The sequence below is a fragment of the Alligator mississippiensis genome, chromosome 3, assembly GCF_030867095.1.
Source record: "Alligator mississippiensis isolate rAllMis1 chromosome 3, rAllMis1, whole genome shotgun sequence".
In the NCBI taxonomy this organism is placed as follows: Eukaryota; Metazoa; Chordata; order Crocodylia; family Alligatoridae; genus Alligator; species Alligator mississippiensis.
This window is the reverse complement of record NC_081826.1, coordinates 135,194,578-135,209,334: the sequence shown is the minus strand read 5'-3', so window position 1 is coordinate 135,209,334 and position 14,757 is coordinate 135,194,578. Positions and strand designations below refer to the sequence as shown.

General features: G+C 42.7%; 1 protein-coding gene across 1 annotated transcript in view; it reads left to right on the top strand.

Moving 5' to 3' along the window:
• The window catches only part of BMP6 (bone morphogenetic protein 6), a 145,930-nt gene that overhangs the window by 106,780 nt on the left and 24,393 nt on the right, over positions 1 to 14,757 (top strand). Inside the window, exon 2 of the mRNA XM_019491084.2 lies at positions 704 to 896. Coding sequence (XP_019346629.2) covers positions 704 to 896 — 193 coding nt within the window. The remainder of the gene's footprint in view (positions 1 to 703; positions 897 to 14,757) is intronic.

Sequence of the window (14,757 nt, the reverse complement as noted above, 5' to 3'; positions counted from 1 at the left end):
TGATTCAGCCTAGGCAGGTTAGACTAACCTGCAAAGATTGAATCAATTCAGTCTCAGCCTTTTTTAATGTCTGTCCCTAGCCTGAGGGAGCTCCCAGTTCAATCCCCGGCCCCCTAAACTTCTGTTGCTGCTGCTGTTGCTGGAGTCTCGAAGCTCCCCATCCCTCCTTCAGCTTCTACTGCCTACCATCATCTGTGCGGGCAGAGAGGTGCTGTGTGGCCTGCAGGACTGAGGGAGCCCATGGCCAGGGGGTTTGGTGGACCTAGTACTTTTGCATATGGTGCGCTGGTGTACACAATGTGGCTGTGAGGGAGGGATCCAAATCAGCACCACATGCAGCTGTAGCAAGCAGCCCATAGGATATACCACTGCAGGCCTTCAGTCACTCAGAAGTTAAGAGAGCCCTGACTTAAAGGATACTTGAAATGAGGCTAAAATGCAGTTACACTTTTTTGTCAAAGTTGATTTTATTTAATAAGTGCAGAAATTTCCAAGGCTTTGGGCAGAGAAAGGGGTTAGGTTTTTTTACTGAACGTTGTAACTGAAATATTTGCAAAACTTAGGATTTCCTGAGGTATACTTACTAAAACCATCTTTGGAAAGTAAATTACATGCATTTTTTAAAGGAGTAAAAAGCAGAATGCAGACATTATTCAAGTTTTTTATTTTAATTTGTCACAATCCCCATGTCTTTCTTTTGCAGTTGAATATGACAAGGAGTTTACACCTCACCAACAGCACCACAAGGAATTCAAATTTAATCTCTCCCGGATTCCAGAAGGAGAGGCTGTCACCGCCGCTGAGTTCCGCATCTACAAGGACTGTGTCATGGGGAGTTTTAAAAATCAAACTTTTCTTATCAGCATCTATCAAGTTCTGCAAGAACATGAGAACAGGTACCTAAAAGATGATTGCTGCTTTTTCTGTTAACCAGCATAACTGTCAGCCTTGGGAATGGAATGCAAAGGCTTTGGGAAGGTGTTGCTACCATTAAGCAATATATTATTTTCTAAGATTAATAAGGATTCTTACCATTCAGTTGTCTTTTTTGGGGGGAAGCTGATTTGGTGCACTGCAAAATGGACTTGGATTGAAAAACTCCACAGTATCTGCCCTGCCCCCAGACAATATAAATTTGTTATCAAATAAACCAATAGTTTAGGATGAAGCTGTGTAATTAGTCCAAAGATTTTATAGCATTAAGCAGAAAAGCTAAAATGTCCATACTCCCTCTCAAAGAGATATTAAAAGGATACATGATATACCCTAGCTTGGACATCTGGAGTAAAACTGCCAGAAAAATATTGATATTCAATACTGTCCTGATCCTCCTCTGGCTTGCACCTTCATAAAGCCAAAGGAAAACAACTTGATTGACTCTCTGGAGTTACACTAAGGTAAATAAATAAGAATGAGCATCTGCAGTTCTGGTATTCCATTTATGCTTTGAGAGGTCAAAAAATGAAAATGTTCTATGCAGAAATATTGGATTTAGATACTTGGAAATTTTATCTAGATTATGTTCCAGGAATTTCTTTTCCTCTAAAGTTCAGCTAGCTGATGATTGATAATGAGGGTGATGAGGATAACAATAATACTTGCAAGTCCAAGTACTGCTATGCCACCTACCTACATGTATACATTATACATATACTTCTACAATACACATGTAGACAGTTATATTTAAACTGGTTTTCTTTCGAAGTTTTCCCATCATATTCTTTGAGCACAATTCAATGTTATCCCATCTCACTCATTCCAAACCTCTGTCTTTCATTTGATTCATTTTGGGCAGACTTCAAACTTTTGGTGGTTTCCACTATCCTAAAAAAGTTAGAGATGAGTATGAGCCATGAATTTCAGATTTAGGCCCAAACTTTCCTAAGAGTCAGAGGGGATTTGGATTCAGCATTTAGGATATGCTTCCTACCTGATAAAAACTAAACAAAAATGTAATGAGATGTAGAGCCTGATAAATTGTTTCCATTATCTTTGATGAGAGAAGTTAGATCAGGGGTGGGCAAAATACCGCCTGCGGGGCCCCTAAAAAAAAATGTAGAAAATTTATATTTCTCTGCCCTTGGTTCCTGTCAAAAATGACAGGAACAAAGAGCAGTAGGACCCAGGGGAAACCCAGTGGGCTCCAACAACAGCAGGGCCCGCCTGGCCCTGCTCCCTAGCCAGAAGCCCGAGCTGCGGTTTCTGGGCTGGGAGCACGTGGCTGCCCCGGTGCAGGGAGCTCAGGTAAGTGGAGGGGGACTCCGGGCAGGAAAGGAGCACAGGGGTGGGGTGGGGAAGTGGCCCCTCCCTGCCCATGCCTGGTGCCCTGCACTGCAGCTGCTCATAGTGTGCGTGGGGCTGCCTGTGCCCACTCCGGACAGCCCTGTGTGGGCTGCGAGCACCTGCAGCGTGAGGCACCAGGCATGGGTCGTGGGAGGGGCCGCTTTCCCCCTGTGCTCAGCTTTTCCCTGGGCTCCTTCCCTGCACAGAGAAAAGTGGCCCCTTTTCCGCCCGCCTGGCTGGTGCCCCACACTGCAGGTGCTCGCAGCTCACATGGGGCTGTCCGGAGCAGGCACTGGCAGCCCTAGGCAGGCTGCAAGTGGCTGCAGCACGGGGCGCTGTGTATGGGGCGGGGAGGGGCTGCTTTCCCCATCCCACTGCGCTCAGCATCACCTTGTAACCTGACCCCACTGGCAGTGGGGGCAGGTTACAGGCTGGTGCTGAGCGCTGGGAAAAGTGGCCCCTCGCCTGCCCCATGGCCAGTGCCCCGCACTGCAGCCACCTGCAGCCCGCATGAAGCTGCCTGTGCCTGCTCCAGACAGCCCCATGTGGGCTGTGAGCAGCTGCAGCATGGGGTGCTAGCCATGGGGCAGGCGAGGGGCCACTTTTCCCCACGCTCAGCACCAGCTTTGTCCCTGTTGGCGAGCAGGGGGTCAGGGCTGTGCGCTGCCCCCTGCCTGTACTGCACGGCTGGGGGGCACTGGGTGTGAGCAGGTGGGGAGCCAGTGGGAGCACAGGGCCTGCACCGGTGTCCCAGGACCAGTGCCGGTGGGGCCCAGAGCAGGGAGGCAGGAGCATGGGGTCCCAGTTGGCAGGGGCTCTATGGAGCTGGGCCAGCTCCCCCCTCTCCTTTCTAGTGCAGCCCAGCCCGGCTCCATAGACCCCTGCCAGCCTGTGCCCTGCTCTGGGCCCCACTGGCCCTGGCCCTGGGACAGTTGGTCCCAAGATGGTGACCAGGGGGTGGGGCACCTATCAAGGGGTGGGGCACCTGTCAAGGGGCGGGGCTACCCATGCGGCCCTCAACAGCCTGCCAAAACTGGGTAAGTGGCCCTCTGCCTAAAATAATTGCCTGTCCCTGGGTTAGATAGATACTGCAACAAAAAAGCTTAAGAAATATGAACAGATTTAGTGCATTTTAAGGGATAATACTCAGGGATAGGGGAAGGGGAAAGGGAGAAGGAGATGTGGCAGAAAAAATGCATATTGTCTTTGATGATAAATGCCAGCACTACAAGTGCTACTGCCGTTACAAGAACAAAATAAACAAAAAGATATTGCTTTTAAAAGGCAACATTTTCGCTCCTTTGCGCTGGTTTGCAAGATGTTTTGTTTTCTAATGTTCCTTTCTCGGATTTTCCACTAGTGTTATTTTTTGGGACATGCCTTAAATGAATAATTTTTTGTGAGTGGATTTAAATAGTACATGATGGTTTGGAGGGGAGTAGCATTTGTGGAAAGGCAGTAAAATAGCTAGAAGCCCTTTCTCAATGAAAGCATCAAAATGTTTGAAAGGAGTAAGATTGGATTTTCTGAGTTGTCCTCTTTTTTGAAAACTTATTGTCTAATGAATTTGCTAGCTAGAATTAAGCAATCAGGGCTAGTGATATCTTTTATTAGACCAGCAAGATTTTTTGCAAAAAAGTTCTTTAATTGCTAGCTTTCGGGCACAAATTAAAGATTTAAGCTTGCAATTAAAGAGTGGGGTTTTTTTGTTTTTGGCAAAAATCTTGTTGGTCTAATAAAAGATATCACCTCGATCCATGAGCCCTGATTGCTTCTTCATCTAGACCAATACGGCTACAACCTGGATACCTGGCTAGAATTATCCATTTACTGATATTGGAGGCTCTGATAGAAATTTCATGGCCGTGGAGACTTCGTAGGCATCAGATACTGTGTTCAAATTTTAAAGTCATTCAGAACTTGGAACTCTTTATTCTACAAATACAAGTTCCATCACTGCATCTGACTCTCTATTAAACGAGTGTTGTTTTAAACCTTAAATGTAATATTTATGTAGCAGGGACTAGAATGGGCTATAGTATCATGTATTTAATAAGGTCTGACATTCCTTCTGCTAGGTAGAATTTGTAACTTTTATGTCTCGATGGCATTAAGTAAAGTAAAAGCTATCAATGAGAGAGTAATAGGAATTAAGTACATCCTGTAGTAATTAATACCACTGGTACCTGCAGGCTGGCAGCCTGTTTTAGAGTAGTTGTTGAGTTTTAGCTTCGATGTCAACACTGGGATATCCTGTTTTCATTCCACATTCCACTGTGATTTAATGACAGAGGGTGCATCTACACATGCAATTAATGCAACACATTAAACTCCAGAGCAGTTGAAGCTGGAGTCAACTTTGCCTGGGCGTATATGTGTACCCAGAAGAGCAGCAATTTAAGCAGGGGTGGATGAGACCCCTGGCTGGCTGGGCTGACACTGCCATTGTATGCCCACAGTCAGCATTTAAACGTGTGTTTTGGCGCCGTAAGGTACTCTGCCATAAAATAGTACTGTTAATTAGTTTACTGCGCCCTAATACCAGTACAGATTTAGACTGTGACACTTTACTGCGGAGCTAATTAATCTACTCTGCAGTAAAGCGCACGTATAGATGCACCCAATGTGCATGAAAATAGGTTGCCCTGTTAAGTTGGGAAATGCATATACATTTTTTCTTAAAGTTTATGATGTCATGCAAGATTGAGAACACTGGGAACTACAGACCCCTGTTTATTTGCAGAAGAGTTAATGGGTGCAGCAATTTAACCTAAAAGTGGGTTTCCCCTGTCTTGCTGTTCAGACTTTGGTGTTCTTGCTGATACTACAATCAGTGGTGCCCATAATGAAGCAGAAGCTAACTTCTGAACTAAGAAATCTCAAGGAAGTTCATCTAGGCCAAACAGCCAACAATTTTCAGTCTCTGCTGACATGGGGCTATGCTTGAACTAGTGACCCAGATATGTCTTTCTACAGCTCATTACTGATCTCTGACTCATCCCTCACAGCACTTCTTTTGGGAGAGATGTGGGATGAAAGAGAGAGTGGTTAGCTAAAGAAGCATGAACTTGGGAAGCCCTTATGGTTTGTGTGACTGGGAGCCTTGTCTGTGCAGACAGGGGCAAAATTTGGCTCATAAATTCTTGAAATCACTTAAGAACTTGTGTCCCTCTCTTTTCTAGTCTTTAGTTACATTATTGCTATGGGCTTTTTAATGTTATTATAAATAGACTATTTCTCGCTTGCACGCATGCATGTGCACACACAGTCACAGGGCTGTCTGTTCTGCACCATCTTTGTTTTGACTCTCTAGGATACAGTTGCCAGACTTATCTGCATGACCAAATTGGTGTAAGAGTTGTACTTTTTGTCCCTTGCTTCTCTTTATGGCACAGTTGCTACTTGTATGCAGTCTTGTACTAACATCTGTGCCCAGAAAAGTCCATGAATAAACACATATATTCTGTATTTTTACCATAAATTCCCTTTTTGGATGACTTCATGAAGTATTAAAGCACGCTTTCTTTGAGAATGGCTTTATCCTTTGGTTATCAATCCACTTACTTTTAATGAAGAGAAATCTTTCTTTTTTTTTTTCATTTCAGTGAATCATTTGAAATATATTGTTTTCTTTTCCTGTTGGGAACAATGTTTGAAGTCTCAAAAGCTGAAAGTTACTACTTTTTTAAAAGAAGCCAGCAAAATGTTTGTTAGATTTGTATGGGGTTCCAGCAGCTATTCTATTAGCCAAAAAAGAACAGCTGCCTTTTACTTAAAAGACAGTGTTGTGTCATACTTCCTTTAGACTAATCGTTTGTGTTCCTGACATTTGATGATGTTCTATTAAATGAGGAAGTCTGGAGAGATTATGAATGCTAGCCAAAGATCTATAATTCAGCTAAACTGAGGAAAAGGGAGGGGAAGTTCTAGTTGGATTTGGGGTGGGCTAAAGTGAATTTAGTGTTTATGAAAAGTGATGGATTCACAATATTATTGGTTGCTGTTTCTCCCTTCCTTCCCTTCTCTGTAGAACAGGTACAAAATAAGAAACTGCAGGACCACTTTTCTGATACTGTTCTACTTGCAGTTATTACTCAACCCTAATAAAGAAGATTCACCCTTAGACCCAATACATGATTCTTGTTCAGTCATTAATTTTCCTCCTCGAAGTGCCAGTAAGAGATGCCAATTCAATGGTTTTACGGCGCAGACATTTATCTTATAATAAAACATGTGAGCCGACCAGTCCATTTTTAGGAAATTAGTCACCTAAAAGAGAGAATCTGAGTGTGAGTTTGTACCAAAAAAACACAACCAACTAACCATGAATTACCCAAGCACAAGGGAGAGAACTGAATGAATTTGGGAAAGTAAGGAGAGAGGACCTCAATAACAGGGCAGAGCAGAGTGGTTCTCAACCTCTGGAAGTTCAAGGAACCCCTCATTAGTTAGTCTCAGGGCATCCTTTGGAAAATGCCAGCTTTTAGCTTTCACTTGTTTTTTGACTATGGAAAAATAATAAAGCAAGTCTTCTGTTGAAGAGAACTCAGAACGATCACAACAGGTCACGCTGTGGACTCTTGTTTGAAATCTCTGGGTATGTCTTGTGAATCATGCAAGTGTGTACACACTAACAATGCCTAAAATTGCATGCCACCCTGCAGCACCCTTAAAAAAACCTTGTGGCACCCCAGGGTGTTGCAGCACCCTGGCTGAGAATCACTGGAGTAGAAGGTTGAGAAGCATCAGAAATAAAACAGCTGAAGAAGCAAGAAGGGATAGCAATAAGAGAATTACCTCTTTACAAAGTCATCCCTAAATTAATCAGAGAATGGATGAAACATTACTACTCCTCTCCTCTGTCTGCCTGAAGACAACCCTTCAGATAACCAACCACCCCATAAATAACGAAATTTGATATGGAGAGAGATGTATGGGACTCAGTGTGTATGTGTAAGGGGCTGGTATAGAATCATAGAAATTAAGGGCTGGAAGGGACCTCAGAAGTTCGAGTCCAACCCCCCTGCTAATAAAAGTACTGTCATTCAGAACTTAAGGCAGGAAAAAAACTATATGGATTTTAATAGAGTCATAAAGTGCTTGATGACTGCCAGAGTGGGGTTAGATGACATGATGGTAAAAACATTTGAGCCTTGTCCATACTGTGGTTTCTGTCACTGCTTTACCAGTGTCGACACTGCACTAGGGTTCAGTTATGGTTCCCATTTTTGCAGGAAAACAGGCACTCGGAGCCATACCACTGAAATATAAAAAGAACATTTTTTTGTAATACTCACTTGCTAGTGTCAGTAATGTTTTTAACTCCCATCCCTTCTAGTCTTTAGTGACATTAAACTCAACTGTGCTTAGGTGTTGAGTTTTTGTTAAAAATCAAATCCTTGTGAAAGGCCACATTTTGTCATTACAAAAATACAGATGTTGTTAACAAAACATTATGAAACTCTTGAAGATAGGTTAGCTTTCTGGCCAGCCGTACACATCTCCTTCTGAAACACCACTGAACCCCAGTGCAGTTGCATCATATAGCCTTTCTTAATGTTTGTAGAGAGAACAGCCTTGTTACAAATTGAGATAATGTTTGACTGATTCTAAGTGGAGCAGTCTTAACAGTTTGAAACAAATTTAGGAGGGGAAATTGGACATCCATTGGATCCTCCTTCCTTTCAGCACTCTTTCCAAAGACTAAAATGTTATTGTATCTGGGTTGCTTCCGCATAGCGATAAGGGCATTCTTTTTTAATCTCTTTTTCTTTTTTAACTACAGAATAAAGGAAAAGTTTAAAGCCACCAAAAGAATTTAAGAACACATTGGTTTTAAAGAGCTTATGATCATCTTCATGATAACTAAAGGGTGACATTTCACTTCAGAAGGCATAGTAGGCTGTTATATTGCAACCTGCCTCTTTCCTCTTTTTATAATACTGGTGTAGACAGAAGAGAATTCAATCCTATTTACACTGGGTGTGTCTACACAAGATGCTACTTCAAAGTGGTTACTGCGCATTTATTTACTACTTGATTATACAAGTACTAAATAAATGTGCAGTAACCAAAGTTACTGCACAGTGACAGTAGTGAACACATTTTTAGTGATACTACTGCACAGTAGCCTAATATTACTGCACAGTAGTGTATTAGCACTGTTGGTACTGTGATGCTCTGCTGCACAGTATTATTTGGCTACTGTGCAGTTAGCATCTCGTATAAATGCATCCACTGTGTTCCAAATATACAGGTAATACTGAGTTTGTGGAAAACTGGCTAGGGAACTTTAGAGGTTTGAAACTTAGGGAATGGGCTATGCATTTCAAAGAGACCAGAACTGTGAAGGGAAGAAATTGATTTATTTCTGGGAACAGATCATTAAGTTTGCTTCAGTCCGGAAACTTTCTTGCTTTCACTGAGTGAGGTGTCAGGTCAGGGGTGGGGAAGGAAGAGGTTGTGGTTGATCAAAGATGTCAAGCCTTGGTTGGGACAATTATTATGTTTTCAAGTGTAAATATCCTGTTAATACAGGCCTCAAAACACTCCTACGCTGTCCAAACAACTAATCTATAAAAAACATGAAGTAGTGGCTTGAGCTGAAGATCAAAGGAAGATACGGTGCCTTAATGGTCAACGTTTATTAAACAGTTTCATTTACACTGAGAATGAAATATCATGGCTTGATATGTGTAGAAAGATTCCTCCTACATGATGAGACTGAAGGTAGAGGGACATGTCCTCCCTATCCCCCATTTTTAAAGTGTGTTCTGTAGTTGAACGTAATTCTTTAAGAGTTAAAGCTGGCATTATTTTTAGTTGCCAATTACAGTGGTAATAAAGCCTTCTTCTCTGCAACAGGATATTTATACAAATACCATCTGAGTTTCTAATCTACAAGGGCAATTTGATTTACAAGCAGTGTTTATAGCTTAGAAAATAAATAACGGTGTCCAACTGGATTGGAGTTGGGTTGTAGAAAACACGGCAGAGTTTAAACATCAATCTGTTCTAGTCTAAGGTCAAATTTGTATATAGCGTGCGTATATTTGTATATTATAAAGCTATTTTTGTGATGCTATAGATAAGTGCCTGTCAGGATTTCTACTTAAACTCCTGGTATGCCTGTGCATTTTTTTTAAAGTGGTTTAAAAGTCAAAGTTATTCTGGGGTGAGCTTTAGTAGATAAGTATATTCAGTCCTGCAGCTAAATTATCTTTTCCTCGAAAATCTGAAGGAAACTGCTTTGGCTGTTTTTAAGGGCAAAGAAACCCCCTATTTCTGTTTCCGTTTCCTCCTTATGGTGGAAACCAAAGCCAATTCCAAGAAATAATCACAAAACTGACATGCTTTGGATAAGTCCTTTAATAAAGAGTTCGAGAGACTTTTGCTGTGACATTGGGCACCTTCTTTTGGCCATTTGTCCATCTATAAAATCCTTTTTTTTTTTTTTTGCCTCACAAAGTTATGAGGATTAAGGTCTTGATTTTATAAGGTTCCTTGGGTGAATCTGATATCTTTTATTAGACCAACCCAAATAGTTGGAGAATAGTTATTAAGCGAGCTTTCGGGTTCAAAAACCCTTTGTCAGGCTAAGGAAGTTTCAGCAGCTGGTGTGTGCTCTTCCTGGATAGAATGAAAAGTAAAGAAGCCAGCGGCTGGGCTAGTGTGCATACAAGACAGGTAGTCAGTGAAAATGTAGATTGAGGAGTCAATGGGTGAGAGAGAGGCTGGGGGGGGGAGTTTCATAGAGATAAGATGAAGAGAAGGGAAGAGATGAAGAAGGGAAGAGAGAGAAGAAGGATGAAAGTAGAGAGATACCTGGGGAGTCAGATGTCAGGCAGGTTATAATGTGTCATAAATCCAATATCTATTTTTAGTCCATGATTTTTAGTATCCAGGAGGCTGATGTAGTGGAGTTCATAGGCTCGTCTCTGGGAAGTGTTTTGTAAGTTTTCTTTGAGGATTAGGACTGAGAGGTTGGAGAGAGAGTGGTTTTCTTGTGAGAAATGTGCCCCCACAGGTAATTGGGTATTCCTGTCTTTGATAGATTTCCGGTGTGCGTTCATTCTGGTGCGCAGTCGTTGTTTGGTCTCTCCTCCGTGTTTTCCATCGGGGCATTTGGTGCATTGGATGAGATATATTACGTTTCTGGAGGTGCAGCTGTAAGATCCTGGGATGCTGATGGCTCTGTTGTGGGGTATAGTAATGGTGGGGGTGGTGGAGATGTGTTGGCAGGATTTGCATTCCTTGTCCTGGCACGGTCTGGATCCTTTTGGTGTGTTCTGGGCTTGAGGAAGTTTGCTTCTGGTGATGAGGTTAGCGAGGTTCGGTGCTTGTTTGAAGGCTAGGATGGGTGGCTCTGGGAAGATCTTTTTAAGAATAGGGTCTCTTTCTAGTATGGGTTGCAATTGTTTGAGGATTTTCCATACAGGTTCAAGGGAGGGGTGATATGTCATAACCAGCGGTGTGCGATTTGTGGGGGGTTTTCTTCTGTACTGCAGCAGTTCTTCTCGTGGTATCCGGGTGGGTCTTTCAAACATGCAATCTATCTCTCTGGACGAGTGTCCTTGCTGGGTGAAAGCCTTTTTAAGATTGATGAGGTGGCAATCCTAGGTGTTCTCTTCAGTACAAATGCGGTGGTATCTGAGGGCTTGGCTGTATATCACAGCTTTTTTGGTGTGTTTCGGGTGATTGCTGGTTTCGTGCAGATATGTATGTTGGTCTGTTGATTCTATAAAGAGTTTGCTGCAGGGTTAACTCCATCCACAGTTAAACTTTGGTTTCCTTGAAGTTTCTCATAGATCCATGTGACAATGTTGAAACAGAGCCTTTCTCTTTTAGTGTCAGGCCCTGAGCTTTCACTTTTGTGAGCTTCCCTGCTTAAGAGACTGGGCTCTGGCCCAGAGATATATAGCAAGGCAACTCAATGCCCTGGGAAGTGGCAGTGCATGGCTGCTGGGGTTCCGAAAAAAAGAATACATTCTATATCTACCATGGGGTTCTTTGCAGTTGCATGGTTTCTTCTTACAGAGCTCTTTTCATGAAGGTGTGATAACCAAATAAAAGTGATCTTATTGTGGTTAGATATTCAAAGTTGTTAATATTTCATGGCATATCTCTGTATGCATCACATTCTGCACACAACATATATAGTATGTTTTATTGGTAAACTCTTATGTTCTTATCTAGTTAGCAGTACAAATCCCCATGAAACAAGTTGATCTTGAGTTGTTCTAGACTGAACCTTCAAAATCTTATCTCTATGAAACTACATTTTGTTGGAGCAGATGTTCAGAATTATTTTGATAGATATAAATTATTCTGATAGATCATACAAAGAATATTTTTTATGGAGAGCTGATATTAGTGCATCCCATGGATTCAGAGTGAGGTACGCAAAGAAGTATTTAGAAAGGGTTTTCATAAAAAAAATCAAGAAAGTAAAATAAAGTTGTAGAACTCCACACACTTTTGTGCAAAATTAACTTTTCTGAAGTTGCTGTTATGTAGAGTCTAGACTACTATGTCAGCTTGTCTTTGAAGAAAAGTAGTCAAAAGGTTCAGTTGAGGAAAGTTTTAGAAACTTAAAGTAATTAATGCCTCAGTTAGTGGATGTTGAGATGTGTAACAATCCCTTAAATACCTGGCTAATTGTGAGCTTTGAAGTTAAGCCAAAAATGTTGTTCCTAGATCTGTAATTAAAATAAGATGCCTTTAACATGGCCATTAGAAGTTAAGAATTCTGTTTATTCTTACTGCCTTCTTGGAAAAACTTGTGACTAGTTGTGAAGGAAAAGAAAATAAGGCAGGACAGGAAAGTAGAAAACCTTTTTCAATATATACTTCTGAAGGTTTAGTTTTTTTATAGCTCTGGTGTTTTCCTTTGGCAAAATTCCATGTTGTAATGTGTACCCAGGACAGAGAGAAATTATTTTAATCTAGAAATTTCACTAACTATCATAACAAAGGTTAACCACTAGACCTGATTACTAATTTGACTAAACTGTAATCTAATTAGCATCAATTAAATATTTAAGATTAACAACCATAGAGATTTTGTTGAAAGGTTTACATGGAGGAACAAAATATATAGGCTACAAAGGAAAGCACTATAATTAGATGCAAGCTATTCCTTCTATAAATATTCTGAATATATGGTCAGGATGTTGCTTTTTAAGCAAAGTAGCTATATTTGATATTCATAGCTGACAAATGAGCTCTCTTTTTTCCCCAAAGTCTCAGAGTTAAATTCTGCTCTCTGATTCACACAGACAACTCATAATTCTACTTTAGTTTCTGTGTGTGTGTGTTTCTATTTGTTTCCTTCATCTACATGTAATTGCTCCTGTGACCTTTGTTTGGAGATCCAAAGTCCATTGATGGGTATGAAAAGACCTTATAATGTAGTTTGTTGGGCTTTGGATCAGACCCATAAGGTGTGGTCTGCAGGAAAGAGCTCTTGTTTTAGTCGGGACTTCCTGACTCTTCTCTTTCCAGTTCAATTACTGTGCCGTCTAAGATAAATCACTTCTCTACCTTAGTTTCCACCATTCTCTGAAGTAATAGAAATTTAGAGTCCATCTACACATTAACTAATGCACGTTAAGTAATGCACATTAAAATCTAGTATCTACACCTGTGCTTTAATGCACATTAGCCTATTTCAGTGTATGTTAAAGCATTACAAAAAATCGTGCTCTTTCACTAATGCATATTAAAATAGGCTAATGCACCTTTTTCTAGTACCTCACAATGGAGGTACTAGACTTAATGTGCATTACCTAACATGCATTAATGAACATGTAAGGGCATTTTTACACATGTAAGTGCTGCAGTGTTTTGAAAAGTGCCCAGTGCTGCGACATTTACAGTTATATAAGTGGTGAAATGCGTGTCAGTGCTGAGAAAATGGCAGTGGCGCACTTTTGAACTAAACCACATTGGAGGTGCTTTAGTTCAAAAACCACACCACTGCCATTTTCTGCGCACTAACACACATTTCCCTGCTTATACAACTGCACACGGCACAGTATAGTTCTCCTTGGCTCGTGTGCGGAGCAAACTTGATTAATCAAGTCTCCTCCAAAGCAGTGGATCTCCAATGTGTTGCGGGACAAAAAAGTGTGTGTATAAATGCCTATTCTAATATAATAAAAGCCTTAGTCTGTCTGTCTGTCCGTAATGCTCTGGGCCTACTACGCATGTGCTGCCCACAGGTGGAGGACCAGAGAGCAGGCCAGGTGGTCGGGGGCATGGTGCAATATGACATGCTTCCTGCTGCAGCCTTCTGCTCCCTGCCAATTGTTGTCAGGAGGCGCAGTGCAGTACGCCCCTAGACCACAGCCAGCAAGGAGTGGGAGATGCCGGGGTTCACTGCGTGGCCCCGTGGCAGTGCGCCCCACCCTGCCTCACCATGCCCCCAACCGTCTGCCCTGCTCCCTGCCCCCAACCTCCTCCACCCAGGAAGGGAGAGTGGGGAGGGAGGTGGGGGAGGGTGGTTGCATATGGCTGGACACCAAATAGGGGCAGTGCAGGGCATGGCCCCTTCCTGGGAGGCGGCATGGGGTGGAGTAGAGGGAGGTGGTGGTGGTGGGGTGCACAGGGCTGGACATGGGAGAAGCCAGGGGAGGGGGGTACTTACTCTCCCTTTGGCTCCCCCACGCCATGCCCCTGGATGAGCCACAGGGCTCTGATTGCCCCATGACCTGGCTCAGGTGGGGCCCTGTTCACGGTGATGGGTCTCTGACCAGGCTGGGTTGTGGGACAGTTGGAGCCTGGTGGCTCCTCCAGAGCCGCAGTGCTGAGGAACCAGGAGTGGGGGCATGTGGCCCCCCAGTCTGTGCATGGTGCAGGGGCAGCCTGCAGCTCTGGGTTGCTCTCAGCCTCTGCTCCATGCCTCACTGCTGCTGCTCTGACAGTGGTACAGCGCCATGTGAGTCCCAACGCTGGGTGGGCTGGCCAGCAAAGCACATGGCGCCGCACTACTGTCAATGCACTGGCAGCAAGGCACAGAGCAGAGGCTGAGTGCAGTCCACAGCTGCAGCCTGCCCCTGCCCTGTGCAAAGACCGGGGGGGCCGTGGGCCCCCACTCCTGGTTCCCTAGCACCGCAAGGGGGCAATTTGCTAGTAGGTACTAGAAGAAGGCACATCAGCCTATTTTAATGTGGGTTAGGTGAAGAGCACATTTTTTTGGTGACACTTTAATGCACATTAAATAGGCTCATATGCATTAAAGTACATGTATAGATGCACCTTAACTGCACGGGCAATGTTTTACATAGCTGAAGTGCTGCACAAACATTAACAAATTAATACTGAAACTCTGGCAAATAGTAAGATATGATTAAAATCTTAATTAGAGTTCCACATGGATGAACACAAAGAGACTTGTTTGTGGACATGAAATCCTGAAGACAGTTTTAGGCAGTACTAAAGAATGCTGAATTTTGATACTGCAACCTTTTTTCA